The following is a 19,059-nucleotide window of genomic DNA, read 5'->3' as shown; positions in this document are numbered from 1 at the left end:
CCTGGGAGAGGCTGAGATTTCCTGTAATCACCTACAGGTCTCTGGTTTTCTAACTAGGGATGCACCGAATCCAGGATTCGGTTCTGGATTTTTCAGCAGTATTTGGCTGAATCCTTCTGCACGGCCGAAACCAAATCCGAATCCTAATTTGCATATGCAATTAGGGGCGGGGAGGGATATTGCATGATTGTTTGTCACAAAACAAGGAAGTAAAAAAAAAGGAATTCCCCTTTCCACCACATTAGGATTCAGTTTGGTATTCGGCCGAATCTTCCACGAAGGATTCGGGGGTTCGGCCGAATAGTGGATTCAGTGCATCCCTATTTCCAACAATTCTTTTTCCATGCAGCCAAGACTTGTCGGTAATTAAATCTAGTAAGGACAGACAGCACTTATAGAAAAATAGGCGACTTTTATTGCAGTGTTTAGTGTTCAGTATTTTGAAAAATCTTATAAAGACAGTTTTGGTTGACCTTTAATAAGAAAGAAAACAGCAAGAAGGGAAAAAAAACCCCAGACATTCATGCTTAATTTATAGCAAGTTCATAATGAGGACACAGGCAACGTGGCCGTCACTTAGCGGGTGAGAAGGAGCCGACTAGTAGCAAAGTAGTAAAGTTATGGTGTGGGGAAGCCTTAGAACATTGCCCCTCACATTAAATTGTAGCTTTGCTCTTACATGGGGAAGCAACGTCGTACTAAAGGCTTTACTGTTGCTTAAGCAGAACTTCATTATTAAGACTTTAACCCTTTCAGTGCTGCAGCCAGCTCTTTGCTCTATACTGTGTGTTGACAAGTAAATAAATGTGCAGGCCCAGACCAAAGGAATGAGTAGAAATGTGGAATCTTTTGGCACCAGCAAATTCTGTGGATTCCACAATCACAGCGCTGCAATTTGTAACTAAATGATAAATGACCAGACGGGCAGTAAAAATGATCACATATGATGTATATTAAACCGATATATACAATAGCATTCCCCCCCCCAAATAAATTACTTTTCTATCCATCAAAATCAATGTATATTACAATTACTGACCTGATTCAATAATACAAACAGCCTTATAAACAACGCCAGGTAAAAAAAACAACACAGACCATTGTGTTAATTATGTAAGTTTCTTTTTAAAGGGCACCTAGCATAACCAAAATCAAACACATATTAACAATCTGACCAGTACAAGCTAAACACGTTTAATCAAACTACATATATCATTTTTGGAAAAAAACCTGCAGGTTTTAAAAAATCCCTTACTTTGTGGGAGTCCATACTGAGACTATAACATGCAAATTTCAAGAGCATGCTCAGAATGTAGCACTGCCTTGAGTATTCTACCCAGAATGCCTTAGTAAACTCCTCCACTAGAAGTATCAGGAGATTTCCTTTTCTTGTCCCCTGCTGGTGATGTCATTATGCAAATGAAGGGCACACAGTAACTTCCAGCAGGTGGCAGCACTACTGAACAGCAGCTAACACAGAGATTTGAAAATAGCTTAGAAGGAACTTCTACTGAGCATGTGCGAGATTTCAGAGCTGGGAAGATATAGGTAGGAGGAGCCAGTGAAATCCAAGATGGCTGCCTTAGCTAGAACTGCAGTGGAGATAGGGGAGATCTTGCAGAACGTATAGTGAGCTGATCATTTACATTATACAAACAATTCTGTTTTAAAAATCGGATTTCTTGAACTTTCACATAGTTTATTTACTAAATTATTTCAGTTATGATTGGTGCCCTTTAAAATTCAATTAATGACTGGATTAACATGGTGATTGTGAGGCTCTTAGGGCCCAATCACAAAGACAGTAGGTTGCTGCACTGTGGGCCTCCAGCCTGGGAATCCATTTCTAGATGAGACAAGTTACTTTCTCAGGTAGACGTGGCGCCACCTATTGTTGTCATGTGATAAAGCACCATTTCTCCGACAAGTTCATTTTAACTCTCAGCTCTTCCCGCGGCCGATCAGGCAGCTTTCTTTGTGCATGTGCCTGGCAGGTCCTGAAGGTTCATTTTTGACCTGAAAGAGAATTACAAGTCATTAACGACTTCACAATGAGTTATTAGTGAGTACTTTGCTGTACCTCTGTATTTTACAATGAATTCATTTACTATTTCATTTATAAGCACTGGCATTTTTCCATAATACTATACAGAGATTATTCACCATTCCAATCAGTCCATGCTCCAGTGGAGCTTACAATCTAAAAAGGTTTGCCCCCCCCCTTGTTTTTGGATAGCAGTATTCTAATGAGATCACAACAATGAAAAAAAACAATATATGCGGCTTACCTGTTATGGATCATGTGACTCTTGACTAGATGACCCGCAGCCAAAGCTGCCATTAGTGAAAGCTCCCCGGCCATTACTGTGCCACACACTATCTGAGCAAGCTGGCGGGCATTTTTCCCTGGTGCCTCTGTACTTGCTCCTTGCACCCCCAGCATCTAGAACAAAACAGCAAATATTTATGATTAATCATCAGTTTTGCTATATCGGTTTCTGGCAGATATTTATGTTTAGTATACAAAATACAGCATTTCTAGCTTTATTCTATTTTAGAATTTACTTCCCCTTTAAACTCTTCTCATTACAGAGTGGTGGGGGGAAGGAAGCATGGGTGAAAACAGAACAATGGTCCTTTAATATAAGAAATAATGATAGTATGTTTTTTTCCGTTTTAATTAAAGCAATAGGCAGAAAACATTTCCAGTGCCAACACAAATTACTTTGCTCAGGTCAACAAATCTGTATATAGATGTACATTGCACCTGTAAGTAGGTTTTATTCCAAAAAAAATACACCAAAAAATTTAAAAAAAAAAAAAAAAAACGTTTTAAAGGAACGTTTTAAAGGAAAGACAATATAATGTAGTGTTGCCTTGCACTGGTTAAACTGTTGTATTTGCTTCAGAAACTCTACTATAGTTTATATAAACAAGCTGCTGTGTAGCCATGGGGGCAGCCATTCAAGCACAGGATACACAGTAGATAGCAGATCATTTTGGAAGAATCCCATTGTATGCTACAGAGCTTATCTGTTATCTGCTGTGTATCCTGTGCCTTTTCTCCCTTTTCAGCTTTGAATGGCTGCCCCCATGGCTACACAGCAGCTTCTTTATATAAACTATAGTAGATTTTCTAAAGCAAATACACCAGTTTTACCAGTGCAGGGCACCAGTACATTATATTATCACTCCTTTAAAACACTTTAATTTTTTGGTTTTACTGTTCCTTTAATTCAATTGTCAAGCATAATTGTTCCTCACACCCCATGCACATTTGTCCTTCTGTTCTTTGCAGCTAGCCACATCATATTTACATTTCTTACAATTATCTTCCCCACTTACCAAACAAGCGACACTATTGTTTTAAAACTTTGTTTGTCTCATACCTGTAAGCAAGCTTGCTGGGGAGCCAAGGTGGTTCCACCTCCTACTGTTCCAATTTCTATAGAGGGCATTGTGCAGCTGATGTACAAATCTTCATTCATAGGACCAGTAGCCTCCATTATTGTGATGCAGTTGGAGCTCCCGACATTCTGAGCAGCATCCTAATAAAAAGGGGAGATGAATCAATAAAGCAGATTTATCAAATGAAAACAAAGAAGAAACTGAAACAATTACAGCTGAAATACTGGGAGGAAGAACCTTTATGAAGAAAGCATAGTTGGGGCAACGAGGGGGATCCCCACAATAGAACACTGAAAATGTTGAAAAGTCTGTTGTAGAGATTGATACTAATCACTTACCTGTCCGCAAGCAATGTAAATGGCCGTCACAATGTTTGCAGCATGTGCATTGTAGCCTCCAATGCTTCCCGCCATAGCAGAACCAATCAAATTCTTATTGATATTCACTTCAACTAATGCTTCTGTTGAGCTCTTTAGAACCTAAGGAGAAACATATTTCCATTAAAGCCTCAATATTATTAGGGATGCACCGAATCCCGGATTCGGATTCAGCCGAATCCTTCTGCCTGGTCGAACCAAATACCAATTTGCATATGCAAATTAGGAGCGGGGAAGGGAAATCGCGTGACGTTTTGTCACAAAACAAGGAAGTAAAAAATGTTTTCCCCTTCCCATCCCTTCGCAAATCTTTTGTGAAGGATTTCGGGGGTTCAGCCGAATTCAAAATAGTAGATTCGGTGAATCCCTAAATATTAGATTCCGTTATTTCCTTTCCTACCTTATTTACAACCACCCCATCATTTATTGATAGATAGATATATAGATATATATATATATATATAGATTTTATATAGATATAGATAGATTTTATATAGATATAGATAGATTTTATATAGATATAGATAGATTTTATATAGATATAGATAGATTTTATATAGATATAGATAGATTTTATATAGATATAGATAGATTTTATATAGATATAGATAGATATAGATAGATATATATACACACACACAGATAGATATAGATATATACACACACACACAGATAGATATAGATTGATAGATATAGATTGATAGATATAGATATAGATTGATAGATATAGAGATAGATATAGAGATAGAGATAGATATAGATATAGAGATAGATATAGATATAGATTGATAGAGATAGATAGATAGATATCTATATATAGATATATAGATAGATATATAGAGATATAGATAGATATATAGAGATACACACACACACACACACACGACTAAAAGGGGAATAAAATGCCTTACCTCCCGTACAACTTTGGCTGGAATGATGGCCTCACAAACCACAGACTTTCCTCTACCCTCTATCCAGTTAATAGCAGCCGGCTTCTTATCCGTACAGTAGTTGCCACTGACAGCTAAAACATGGAGATCAGGGAACTCTTCTTGTAGTCTAGCAAGAGCCTTTTCAGTGCCCTGTTATATAGACACAATTTTGATACGGTATTAAACTGAAACTGTAAGCTGTTGCAAATGAATAAAGAAACATTATTTGCTTATTAATTATTTAATAAAAATCTATTACAACAGCAGAAGGCCTTACTTGTAGTAATGAATGATATTAGATAGATAGATAGATAGATAGATAGATAGATAGATAGATAGATAGATAGAATGTTGAGGGTATATGCTATGCTGTTATGCAGCAGGGAAGGTGGCAAGTTCCAAAACAGTCACCAGTACTAAATGCAATAAAATTAAGAAGGGGCACTATTTGAATGAGACATTAGATCTTTTGTTTAAAAAGTTGACCAGACCCAAAGCTCAGGGCCCAAAAACTCAAGACATGTAACAGCATCCAAAACTAATACTGGAGCATTCACTAGGCTTGTGCACAAAGTATAACTAGAAGGGCAGAACAATGGGCTGGTGCACCTAGAGAAGGGGTCCCCAACCTTTTTCACCCGTGAGCAACATTCAGATGTCAAAAGAGTTGGGGAGCAACACAAGCATGAAAAGTTTTCCTGGGTGGTGCCAATAAGGGTTGTGATTGGCTATTATTAGCCCCTATGTGGACAGGCAGCCTAGAGGAGGATCTGTTTAGAAGTACTACTGGTTTTTATGCAACCAAGCCTGGAATTCAAAAATAAGCATCTGCTTTGAGGCCACGGAGAGCAACATCCAAGGCAGGGGCGATCCTGGCCCCTCCGCCGCCTGAGGCAGCAGCAGTTGCTGCTGCCCCTCCTCCCCCGGAAATTCACTCTTAAAGTACCAGGAGCAGCATTTTTGCTGCCCCTGGTACCTAGTGGGGCGCTGCCGCCTGAGGCGACAGCCTCAACTTGCCTCATTGGCGAAGCACCCCTGATCCAAGGGGTTGGGGAGCAACTTGTTGGTCACGAGCTACTGGTTGGGGATCACTGACCTAGAGAATTGCATTCTATATTATTTCATGCCAAGGTAAAGATGATGTCTCCCAGTTAAGAAATACACATTTCCTTTATAACAAACGTACTTTTGAAATCATGTTCATTCCCATGGCATCTCCTGTTTTAGACTGGAAACGGATGTACAGGTTCCTTCCAGCAACACTGGTTTGTAGTCTCCCGAGTCGAGCAAATCTAAGAGAAATATTCTGTGTTAATTCTGACTTACAATAAAATATAATCATGATGCACCCGTTTTTATTTATTTAGCATCTCGTGATTGACAGACTGGCCAAAGCAAAGCAACCTTCTGGTTGTTAAAGTACTCGTTACTCTTCCTCATGCAATGCTAATGGAAACATCTTCCTCATCTATATTCTAATAAACAGAACTCATATCTTAAAGGAACAGTTCAGTGTAAAAATAAAAACTGGGTAAATAGATAAATAGATAAAAAATGTTTCTAATATAGTTAGTTAAGCAAAAATGTAATGTATAAAGGCTGGAGTGACTGGATGTCTAACAGAACAGAACACTACTTCCTGCTTTTCAGCTCTCTAACTCTGAGTTAGTCTGCGACTTTAAGGCGGACCACATGGGACATAACGGTTCAGTGAGTTTGCAATCGATCGTCAGGATTCAGCTCAGATTCAAAAGCGACAGTTATCGCCCATGTGGGCCCCCCTCAAGTTACTACCTGTAACCAATCAGTGGAAACAATGACATCCAGTCACTCCAGCCTTTATACATTACATTTTTGGCTTACTAACTATATTAGAATTTTTTTATTTTGCACAGCCTATCTATTTACCCAGTTTTATTATTTTATTTTTACACTGAACTGTTTCTTTAAAAAGGTAGAAACCTTTTCATTTATGAACATTTTTTTTTTATTATTAGAGCAATTGTTTTACCGCTAACTTTCCATTATAGGCACTGCATAAACACTACCTGCTTGTGCTATCAAAAGCATCCTTTATGACTTTGAATCCCTCTGTACTGTCTAGCCAGGCCTTTACTTCTGCTGCATCACAGGCAGTTGGTAACCTAACAACGGGACCACGAGTCATCCCATCAGCCAGAACACGACTTCTGGCACCTCCTCCCAGCTGAAAGAGACAAAGGCAATCACCGTGTGTTCAGCAATAATGCAGCAAATTAACCCTTTAAAAAAATAGATATATCCATAAACAATGAAACAAATGTCTAAGTCACATACATATATATGGGTGCTTCCTAAGCTACTGCATATTTTACACAGAAGGCAAGATTAACAATTGTGGCTTGTTGCTACTTTGATTATCTTAAATGTTGGAATACACTAAGCTCACCATTATGGCTCTGCAGCCTCTGTTTGTGCTGGCCACAAGACACCCTTCAGTCGTTGCCATGGGCACCTGATACTCTTTGTTGTTCAGCAAGAGAGGTCCGGCTACACCTACAGGGATGGGCATGTACCCGATGACATTCTCGCAACAAGCACCCATTACCTAGAGAGAACAGAAACATTGATACTACTCTGCTGAGTAGATAAAACTGCATATGTATAAACAAAAGTGCATGGACGCATACAAATAGTCATTGTAATGATACAATGGCCTATCTATTAACATATCCGTGACTTACTAAAGAGTAGTTGTAGTTCTTATAAGGCAAACTCTGCAGTGCTGATGGTTGGGGGAGCTTATCAGCTAACATTTGCCTGCGAACAGCCACACCCCTCTCGGGGGATTCCATCATGGTTTCCAGTTTATAGGCAGGGATATGCTTGGCATTCACAAGGCTAATGACTTCTGCATCAGTCAGATACTGTGCTCCTTTCTGTAGAAAACACGGAATACGTTGCAAGTATATTGGTTAGAAAAAATCTGCCTTTCCAACTTTTCTCCCATTCTAACCATTGAATATTTATCTAATTCATTAAACTTACATCTGGATTCTTAAGAATACGAACACATTCCTCAAGTGGACGCGGTTCCTCTGGTAGATTAAACATGGAATTTTTATCCTCTGGAGACAATTCTATTGGAGAAGAATCTCCCACTATAAACTTGGCTTTGGGTGATGTCTCAAGGGGTAATGGCTTTATAACTGCCTCTGTAAGTATAAAAGACAAATTAGAGTTCATAATTAAAACATGCCACACATTCCAATATGCTTATGTCAATTCAAAGGCATACGCCATTTTATCTGTCCATCGTCACTTATTATTTACTTATTTGACATCGCTTTGATTACATTATAGAATCAGTAAAGGAAAAAACAAACCTAATGGATAGAAATGACTTTAAACATTATTTTACTTAACTACAAAGCGGTAAAAACACAAATAAGGTACTTTGCTGTCTCTGTGCCTCTATCTCTGGTTTATAACAGTGGAATTATACCCTTTTCCGCCTTTGATGAAGCTTCTTCTGTTGTGGAAACGTTGACTGGTTTTTCCTGTTCCCGTCTGTAGCAACTCTCTACTTGCTTCTTTTGCACCGCTACGGGGGAGATTATCGGGTTCTTCATAGAGAAGGTTGATTCTGTCTCTGTTTGCTCAAAGAATATGTACTTCACGGCAAGGAGGAGAGCAAGACCAAGAGTAATGATCTGTTCTACATCCATGGTCACCATTCTGTTATAAAATGGAGAGGAAAATTAAACCGTGGCTATTCAGGAACATGATAGTAGTCTGTTGCCTACATAATTTGTACAGGAATTTATGAAGTAAATCATAAAGAAGGCATGATATTCTCATGATATATCTACAGCTGTGCATCACAGCTAGAATGTTTAAGTCTTGACTGTAACTTAAAAAGATACACGAGGACCCAATTTCTTGGCGATGAGAGTTTTTGGTAAAAAAAGGATTTTTTTTGCAGTATAGATATCTGTTGGAGATGTCAGGACTTGGCATTTACATGCTGATCACATTTCCTCATATCAATAGGTAGTAACCAGAAACAGCATGTGTTAAGTTAAATGGTATGTGGAAATTAAGGTGGATGTACAGACAAAAATCCCTTGTTGTGAACAAAAAATGTAGTCTCCAGGAAATCAAGAGGAGGAGATAATACAGGTTTATATTTGCAAGAGATATCAGTATTACTTTAAACATAACAAAAGTAAAGACATGTATAGCTGGTTCCCTCTAGAGAGCAGCAGAAACCAACCAATATCTACCTAGAAAGATAGAACTGCCAGAGAGGCATGCTAGGCTCAACTCTCTTTGGCATCATATCATCCAGCATGGTGGTAACTTCATGGTCACTGATTGAAGTGTTGTTTTGGGAAAAGGGTTCACTTATCCACCGACTATGAGCATGAACCAGGACCAACCCCAGAGACTGCAAAGAACAAAAGAAAATGAAGAATGTGGAGCGTAATCACACTGTCAGTCATTATGTACTGAACACATCAATTATATTTTACTTAATTAACACAGCCATGTTCTTATGAAAACAGACAGGGACTTGTCAATAACACTAGGGATAAAAATTCACATTCTACTTTATTCTACAGAACTGCCCTTATGCAACCCCCTGCCCAATGGTATTTACAAATTGCAATTCTCATGCAGGAATTAGGTGAGAGATATGTTGGACTGGGGACAATTTGATCCTTTCACAGGCTGGAGAACAAATATAAGCAGTACTCCAGCCTATTGAAAGATATGACATAATTAACCCTCTGCTCCCAGGCCACTAATGTCATGCCACACTAAGGGGAAGATTTATTAAGGGTCCAATTGAAAATTCTTTTTTTTTTTATGGTCAAAACTGTCAAATTCAACTAGGGAATTATCCATTAAAAAAATGAAAATTCGATTTTTACTCGGGCCCTTTAAGAATTCGACTATTCGCAACCTAAAACCTGCTGAATTCCTGTTTTCCTGTCAATGGGAGAGTTCCAGGGATCAATTTGGAGTTGTTTGTAGCCTTCCTGACATTTGAGGGTTTGTTTTTTTTTTTTTGAGAAAAAACTCGACTCAAGCTTGGCCGAATTTGATTAGGGTTTTTGAGACAGTAAAATTCATCCCAGTTTTACATATTCGATTTTATTAATACATAATCGAATTTCGAGTAAAATCAAATTCATTTGAGTTAAAAAAAAAAAAATCTCACATGAATTCGAAATTCGACCCTTGCCTCTAAATGAGAGAACATGAAGAAAACAAAACGGAAAAAAAACAAATTCCTGAAATAAGTGATACATACCATAATCATTTTCACTCTCTGAGTAACAGGATTTGGTTTATTATCCTCCTCTTCTTCTAGTACACTAGAAAACTGACCAAGCTGCCAGATTGGACGGCCCTCTCGGCTCTCTCTAGAAAGCTAAAAGTTTTTGAAAAATAAATTTAAAAAAAATTCAAGTAAAGAGTTTAATCTATATGGTGGCATCAAGATATCTGCTTGAAGTCAATGATATCACAGTCCTTACCTCTAACACTAATGAAACACAAGCTGGAAAGAAGGTCATGAAGGCAAAATAATTGGCAAGGACAGACATGCAGCCGAAGCAACACATGATTTCTAACTGCCGCACACCTGCAAAACGTAAAAGAAAATAAAACACTTTAAATGATCATTTATTTTACAGCTGTGCAACATTGCATTCTATATTGAATTCACGCAGTCTCAGTATAATCATTTGAATTTCAAATCCCCACAAGCTTGTGTAAGACTTAAGAACAGTATGGAATGTATGAACTGTTTGAGTGATTTCCATCTCTGTGGTTAGGCAACAAAGAGCTTGGAGTAACCCCACATTAATTTTAACAACCTAGGAGTTCCCCCATGAAGCCAGGTGACTATCCCACAAATATGTTGTACAGTCATAAATTATATACACACACACACACACAAAAATAAATAATACATGATAAATAAGATTTGTGGAAAACAGCCGCATAATATACAGTACATAAACATATGAATGAATGTCTTTCATATATAACAAGGCATATAAAGCTAACCTGACATTGTACCGACTCCAATCACAAGACATTCTACAAGCGCATCAAGGGTAAAGGTAGGTCCTAGAATTGCCATGCCACGGGCAATATTGTCTCGGACTTCATCCTAAAAAGAGAGGAATATTACAGGTCCCAATTAGAAAAACAATGAAAATGATTTTACATGTCCTCTCAACTGCTAACCTCATGCTGATACAAAAATGCAAACTAAACTGTTCCATTTATTTGAGTCAACAGCTCAAGCTTTATTTTTTTAAACTCTACTCGACAGGGACTGCCTTCCTATTGTGTATACACCACATGGCATTTAATCTCTGTACATATTACAGGCATGGGATCCGTTAACTGGAAACCCATTATCCAGAAAGCTCTGAATTACGGAAAGACCGTCTCCCATAGACTCCATTATAGTCAAAAAAATCCAGATTTTTTAAAATTGATTTCCTTTTTCTCTGTAATAGTTAAACAGTACCTTGTACTTAATCCCAACTAAGATATAATTAATCCTTATTGGAAGCAAAACCAGCCGATTGGGTTTATTTAATATTTACATGGTTTTCTAGTAGACCTAAGGTATGAAGATCCAAATTACGGAAAGATCCATTATCTGGAAAACCCCAGGTCTCAAGCATTCTGCATAACTGGTCCAATAGTTGTATAACACTTCTCCTCCCTGTGTACTTTCCTACATTATAAGGGCTAGCTCTTCATAAATAAAGTTATTCATTGGGTTAGTCAGGAATGGAAGAGATTTTTTGAACAAAATTTGTTGAAATCCTGCAGTTTTTTTTAATTACAACAGTTTCCCTTTAAGATAGAATATACAACAGAATAATGTTCTTCGTAATGAATTTTGCAAGTTTATTACATATAGGGATGCACCAAATCCACTATTTGGGAGTCGGCCGAATCCTCGACTCCTTGGTGAAATATTTGGCAGAACACCGAACCGAATCCTTGCAGGAAAGGAAAAAGTGGAAATAATTCTTCTTTTGTGACGAAAAGTAATGTTATTTCCCTACTGCCCCTAATTTACATATGCAAATTCGGATTTGGTTTTACCAGGCACAAGGATTTGGCCGGATCCTGCTGAAAAAGGCTGAATCCTGTCCTAATCCCGAACTCAATCCTGGATTCGGTGCATCCCTAATTACATATTTGTAGTAAAAGTTATGCATACCTGTGAGTTGGAACTTAGAGCAAATTTGGCTAAAGCACTAGCCTTGGAAAGATCGATCAAAAGCAGGAAAAATGGAAGAGCTTCGCTGAAATAAAAAGTGGCATTTCATTAATATTTGGAGACACAAAATGCTACAACAGGACAACAAAGGCACACAATACTCACTTTAGGCCTGTCAGTTCTTTATCCAGGAAGTGAATAACCACTGTGCTAAAAACAAAGCTTGAGAAGATGGTGAAAAGCCCAGCAATCCCTAAAAGAATAAGTAGAAAAGAAAATTAGTGTTATAGCTTATTATAATAATATCCGTTGTCTGAAGTTTAAAAAAACAAAACAAAAAAAAAAAAAAGTCACCTAAAATGTATTTTGAGCCGAGCTGTCTGAGGTTCTGGAACTGGAAATAAATGTAAAGGATGGCGATGCATCTTGTGATTGTCAGGATGATGATGTCACTGCTCAGAACATCCTGTAACACATAGGAGAACAATAAATACAACTGTGGCACCGATAAAAACTATATTTAATGGACATCTATTGCAAAACTCACTTCTTCAAACTTGGGGCAAGCATAATTCCAGCCACAGATTTTGTCATTCCCAGTGAACATGTTCATTGACATCATGCAGATTGTGAGAGTCACAGTCCCAACGATGACCTCCCAGGGATGAGAGGCCACAAACTGCCCATGCATGCGAAATAGTCTGGACAGCATGTTGGCTCTATTAAGGATATCCTGTGAAAGAAAAAGGAATTCTTGTAATATTTTCACTTACGTTACATATTATCACAAACATTTCATACATATTTCACCATACCCAGCAGGTAACAGAAACCCACCTAAAAATGGCCACATAAAAATGTTAGAAATCATCTAGTAGGACAATTCTGTTCTTCCCCTCCAAGCTTTTAGTGATCAGGAACAGAAACAGCAACAAAATGAAAGTGCTTTAAAGTAATGATAATATCAGGCAGTGTTGACCTGCACTGGTAAAACTGATGTGTTTGCTTCAGAAACACTACTATAGTTCATATAAACAAGCTGCTGTGGAGCAATGGCGGAAATTCAAAAAAAGGCTATATGGCACAGGTTAAAGGGGTTGTTCACCTTCCAAACACTTTTTTCAGTTCGGTTGTTTCCAGATTGTTGCCCAGAAATAAAGACTTTTTTTCAATTACTTTTCATTATTCATTAAAGTTAAATGTTCCAGTCTCTGATGTTTCAGTCTGGCAGCTCAGTAATTCAGCTGCAGAATCTAAACCTGTTACATTTTGCAACATTTAGTGGATACATTTCTGAGCAACATCTCTGGAGTATTAGCAACTATTGTATCAATTCTAACAGCTGCCTGTAATGAAACCCAGAGATTCTGCTCAGCGGGGACAAAGATAAGAAATTTATTGGTTAAATGTATCAATTTAGAACAGTTTACAGGGTCGGCGACCCCCCAGCTGCTTTAGAAGGTGAAAAGACACTTTACACTTCAATATTAGAAAAACAGTGACACATAAAAAATAGAAAGTAATTGGAAAAAGTCGTTATTTCTGGTGATCTATCGGAAAACAACTAGTTGTTTGAAGGTGAACAACCCCTTTAAATAGTGGATAACAGATAACACCCTTATGTTCTACAGAGCTTATCTGCTGTGTAACCTGAGCCTTTTCTCCTTTAAATGGCTGCCCCCATTGCTTCACAGCAGCTTATTTATATAAACAATAAGAGTTTCTGAAGCAAACACAGCAGTTTTACCAGGGCAGCACTACATTATATTTTTATTACACAATTTTTATTTTTTATTAAACAATTAAATTTTTTGACATTACTGTTCCTTTAAATGTTAGGTAAGTATTAAATTCTACGGGCAGAAAAACTTTATATGACAGGACAGGTTTGCAAATGAAAGCCATAAAGGAATCAATAACTCAAAAGAATAAGGTGAAGCGGATAATAATTACCAGGATATCAGGAAATTTACTAAGGATTTGCTGAGCAAAAAAACGAGAATGAGAAATTTATGTAAGGGAATTAGAAACTGTGGCCAATTCTGGACAGATTATGTAAAATAAGACACACCCAGGTTGTAAACCAGGGTCTGTCAAGAGACAAGTAATTAAAAGCAAACGGATTTAACCTTCATGCAGCAGACTTAGCTATAGAGGCTAGGGATTAATTATTGCAAGACTCTTACATTTTATATCCAGGTTTCTACCAATAAATCCAACATTCTTTTTATTTTTTATATTTTTTTTTTCCTAGCATTTACACAATACATCATCAATCTAATATACTAATAAAAATAAAGAGTTTGGTTAGACCTAGTGGTACATAAGAAAATGCAGTTCATTAACTCTATTACATGTACTGATATCCATCATAAATATGCACATGATTAAAAAATCTATATAAACACAAATTCAAATTTTGAAGACAAGAATAATGAGCAATGGAAAATAAAGAAGCTTAAGCACAAGCCCACACTACTGTACGTTAAAAATGAACTGTCTGAAGCATTGGTGTTATGAAAGAGGACACAGTCAATTGCACTAATAACTATTGCTCTCTAGAATTACAATTGACACAATCCTTTCACTGACCCTTTTTATAGCTGTCAAATAGGAGAGGCATTAATAAAATGTACCAGAAAGGAATCGTTATAAGCCATTGCATCACACTGCAATTTGTCATACGGAGCAACAAGGTGAGCCGTGCAACACATAGGAACAAACTGACTGATGATTATACCATCTAGGAGAATGGGACAGATTATAGGGGTGGTTCACCTTTCAGTTACATTTTAGTATGTTATAAAATGGTTAATTCTAGCAACTTTTCCCATTGTTTGTTTTTTATAGTTTTTTTTTAATTATTTGCTTTCTACTTCTGACTCTTTCCAGCTTTCAAATGGGGGTCACTGACCCCATCGAAAAACAAATATTCTGTAAAGCTACAGATGTATTGTTATTGCTACTTTGCTTTACTCATCTTTCTATTCAGGCCTCTCCTATTCATATTTCAGTCACTTATTCAAATGAATGGTAATTAGGACCCTAGCAACCAGATGGCTGAAATTGCAAACTGAATTAAAAGCTAACTAACTTAAAAAAAACACATAAAAAAATAAAAGCCAACTGCAAATTGTCTCAGGATATCACGCTCTACTTCATACTAAAAGTTAGAGCAAAGGTGAAAAAACCCATTAACTACTTACGTATAGCTGAGTGTTCGGGTGCAGAAATATAGGGTGCTCTGTGGGATATGGATAGGTAAGAATTGGGCAAAGTAAATCAAGTAAAACAGGAGTTACATTGGGATGGCCTGTAATTAAAAGGCAGGGTTAAGATGCCCTTAAAAATATAGTAATCATCTTAAAATAATAGTTAATAACTTTTCTGTTCAGCCATTTAGAACTACAAACTTTTAAGAAAATGTATAGCATTCATAATATATATATATATATATATATATATATATATATATATATATATATATATATATATATATATATATATATATATATATATATATATATATATATATATATATATATATATATATATAACTTGACATACAGGTGTCTGTTAGCATATAGACTGAAAAAGAAACATATTTACATATCTACAGATATGACAGTATCCACTGGAAATAGTACAAACGACTGGGAAATATAATTCCTTCTGCATTAGAAAGACAGAATATTATGGGCAGCTAATTGACTGTAGCCCCATTATCTGCTGACTGTAAAGTGTGAATAGTGGCAATGTTGCTATACAGTATAATCACAATCTATAAATCACACATGTTCCCAGAAAACACTGGTAAGATTTAACCAAGCCTACACATTTACTATTGGTCGAAGTAAAATCCTTCGACTATCGAAGTCAAAGGATTTACCGCAATTCGTTCGTTCGAACAATTAAATCCTTCGAATCGAACGATTCAAAGGATTTTAATCCATTGATCGAAGGATTTTCCTTCGATCAGAAATTGCCTAGAAAGCCTACGGGGACCTTCCCCATAGGCTAACATTGATGCTCGGTAGGTTTTGGTGGCGAAGTAGGTGGTTGAAGTTTTTTTTAAAGAGACAGTACTTCGACTATCGAATGGTCGAATAGTCGAACGATTTTTAGTTCGAATCGTTCGATTTGAAGTCGTAGTCGAAGGTCGAAGTAGCCAAAAAAAACATTCAAAATTCGAAGTTTTTTTCCTTCTAATCCTTCACTCGAGCTAAGTAAATGTGCCCCTAAATCACCGATATTTCTATAACTACAGTGACACCCTAACAAGTGTCAATTCAGCAGCCGACAATAGGGCCAAATCATAACACAAATGTACAGCAAATAAGCCTTCTGTTCTGTGGTATTATGAAGTATGTGTGCTGTCAGCTGTTACTCTCACTCTCAGGGGCGTACTGGGCCGGCAGGACACCGGAGAAAAACCCAGTGGGCCCCCGCCGGCCCAGCCCAGTTCCCCCATCGGCTAGCCCAAAAAATAATATGCTGTGACTCGGGGCCCTGGCGTTCACACATGCGCTCAGGGCCACGGAGTTCGGGCATGTGCACTGGGCCCCAAAGGTCTGGAACCAGGTGGGCCCCAATGATCCAGTCCGACCCTGCTTAGCCTAGTACTGATAAAATGCACACTGTCTCAGAGAAGAGAGCTGCCCGGTGCATACTAGGAAGTTAGCGGAAATCAAGAGGATGGGTTTGTACTTTGTCAACCACATCAACTGTTAAGACTATGTAAAATCTGTAGCATTCTTTTCTATCTGCTTTAATATAGGGCAACAGCAAAATGATATAGAACACAAAAGTTTCCTAACACTGTTTTTCACATTCAGTGTTCCTGGATTCCATTCAAAGGGGAGCACCACCCAACATTTTTTTTTTTTAATTTATTTTTGGAAAAGTGAAAGAAAATAAAATTCTAACAACTAGTTTACAGCCATAACTGTTACATTGCTATCTATATAAAGTAACATCTCAACAACATCAGAAATTTTTTTTTTTGTTTTTACAGGGGAACTGCAGCTTCCAAGCCAAAATTTGATAAAGAGGCCCACATAACACAGAAACCCCTAATATATCCATCACAGTTACCTGTTTCTTTAAAAAGAATGAATAAATGTAATTTTCTATGCTGAAATCCAGCTGTTTAACAGTTCTTCTCTTTCTGCATCATTTGAAATCCTGGCAGGGAAGGAGGGACTAAACACTGATGTTACAAATTGTAACAACTTCTCCGCAGCTTACAGACAGCATGCAGGAACTACATACCCCACAATGCATTGCACTGTGATGTTCCTTTCCTTATTGAAATCACGTGTGCTGGGAATTGTGGGGTTTGGAGGATGCAGGCTGAGGACAGATGGCTGTTGATACAAAGTAACAGTAGTCAGCCAGCTCAGCAAAGTAGTCAGACAGATTAGGGGGCTAGGCTTACGGAACTGTTCCAAACCATTACAAATCATGAAAAGTCTGCATATTTTTTAATTGATGTATATTGCAAAGTTGCTTGAAATTATTTATATATATATATATATATATATATATATATTATGTTTGTGTGGAGTTTTCGTTTAATTTCCAAACGCTTCACTGAAACATACAATGATACAGAGACGTGTTCACATGTAAAAATGCTTTTGTATACCATGTATCACTGGGTTATGTGAAATAAATATTCAAGGCCAAATATGTAGAAAAGCAATAGGGAAAAGCTAGGCTGTCATTGTAAGGAACAGATAAGTTGTATGAGTTGTAGGGCAAAGTGCAGAAGTGACAGATACCCTCTGAATTCATTCCCTCAGAGGTGGTAATATTAGCCACTTATAGAAGGGTATATAAGAACTGTATAAGCAGGGGGCTACAATCAAACATTCAAATATTACAGCTCCAACAATACCCTTCTCCAACCAATAAATGACCAGGCCCACCAATGTCCTGTAACATGGCACAGATCTATGTAAATAACATCTTTACAATCCATGAAAAATAACTCCAGTACAGAAGCCCCTTACCCTCATCCAGCCAATTATATTATATTTATATTCCTTCCAGTAACAGACAATAACAATGCAATCTAGTTTTTGCTCCCTCCTCTAAAATAAAGTATATAAATAAAGGATTTAAAGGGGTTGTTCACTTTTGAGTTAACTGTTAGTATGACGTAGAGAGTGATATTCTGAGACAGTTTGATGTTGGTTTTCATTTTTTATTATTTTTTGAGTTATTTTGCTTTTTATTCAGCGGTTTTCTTGTTTGCAGTATCGGCAATCTGGTTGCTAGGGTCCAAATTACCCTAGCAACAATGCATTGGTATGAATAAGAGACTGGAATATGAATAGGAGAGGCCTGAATAGAAAGATGAGTAATAAAAAGGAGCAATAACAATACATTTGTTTTTTACATGGGGTCAGTGACCCCCATTTGAAAGCTGGAAAAAAAAACAGAAGCAATAAAAAAATAAACAAGGATGTCAATTGAAAAGTTGCTTAGCCTTAGCCATTCTATAATCTACTAAGAGTTAATTTAAAGGTGAATCACCCATTTACGTGAAAACATCACTAATATTTATAAGAACCTATTCGTTTAAAAGACCCACCCACCGTGTTTGCTTATTCTACAAAAGGATCTTAGGCCTATAACGCCAGAACACCGAGAACATGAAAGCAGCGCCCAATCTTTAACAAGAACTCACTAAGGAAGAGTCGAAACCTTCTCGAGCCCATCATACACTGCTGTGCCCAAACAGTGACCTCATCACTCGGTAACAGGAAGACGGCGTCAATTAAAGGACCCCATTCAAAAGGCTGCCCCTCACAATGCCTGATTAAAAATATATATATTTCGCGTCGTCTTACGAGTCTTTGTAAAAATAACTCACTTTGGCCGATGCTGGCTGGTGACTGACCCGGCGGCGGCAGCAGAAATACCACAAGGATACGGAGATGACACACACAGATGTTCTACCTCCCGCCGCCGCTGAGCGAGTGAAAGATGGTGTCAGCTGTTAAGCCAAATGACAGACGCATTAAGGGCGGGGCCGTGTAATACGAAACTGCCTGTGGTCTGATCTAAGAGCCAATGGGCGTTTATGACTCGTGTC

At 37.6% G+C, this 19,059-nt stretch overlaps 1 protein-coding gene across 6 annotated transcripts; it reads right to left on the bottom strand.

Annotated features, from left to right (window-relative positions):
* Positions 1 to 1,616: 1,616 nt before the first annotated feature.
* On the bottom strand, positions 1,617 to 18,968 carry hmgcr.S (3-hydroxy-3-methylglutaryl-CoA reductase S homeolog). 6 transcript variants are annotated; one of them, XM_041580508.1, is made up of 21 exons: positions 18,838 to 18,954; positions 15,164 to 15,201; positions 12,505 to 12,690; positions 12,312 to 12,423; positions 12,123 to 12,210; positions 11,958 to 12,042; positions 10,778 to 10,883; positions 10,243 to 10,349; positions 10,017 to 10,136; positions 8,983 to 9,146; positions 8,202 to 8,434; positions 7,745 to 7,911; positions 7,441 to 7,635; positions 7,146 to 7,304; positions 6,766 to 6,923; positions 5,904 to 6,009; positions 4,697 to 4,867; positions 3,747 to 3,887; positions 3,390 to 3,548; positions 2,289 to 2,443; positions 1,617 to 2,016 (listed from the first exon to the last, which is right to left on the bottom strand). In XM_041580508.1, exons 3-21 carry the CDS (start codon positions 12,667 to 12,669, stop codon positions 1,962 to 1,964), a joined length of 2,646 nt encoding a protein of 881 aa, XP_041436442.1. In that variant the 5' UTR covers positions 12,670 to 12,690; positions 15,164 to 15,201; positions 18,838 to 18,954; the 3' UTR covers positions 1,617 to 1,961. The 6 variants fall into 6 exon arrangements, with proteins under 6 accessions (XP_041436442.1, XP_018099920.1, XP_041436441.1 ...); XM_018244431.2 differs by lacking the exon at positions 18,838 to 18,954 and adding an exon at positions 18,652 to 18,774; XM_041580507.1 differs by lacking the exon at positions 18,838 to 18,954 and adding an exon at positions 18,652 to 18,697 and having other exon boundaries at positions 15,164 to 15,270.
* Between the last annotated feature and the right edge of the window lie 91 nt (positions 18,969 to 19,059).

This window comes from Xenopus laevis, chromosome 1S (assembly GCF_017654675.1).
Source record: "Xenopus laevis strain J_2021 chromosome 1S, Xenopus_laevis_v10.1, whole genome shotgun sequence".
Lineage (NCBI taxonomy): Eukaryota > Metazoa > Chordata > Amphibia > Anura > Pipidae > Xenopus > Xenopus laevis.
This window is presented reverse-complemented; position numbering and strand designations above follow the sequence as displayed.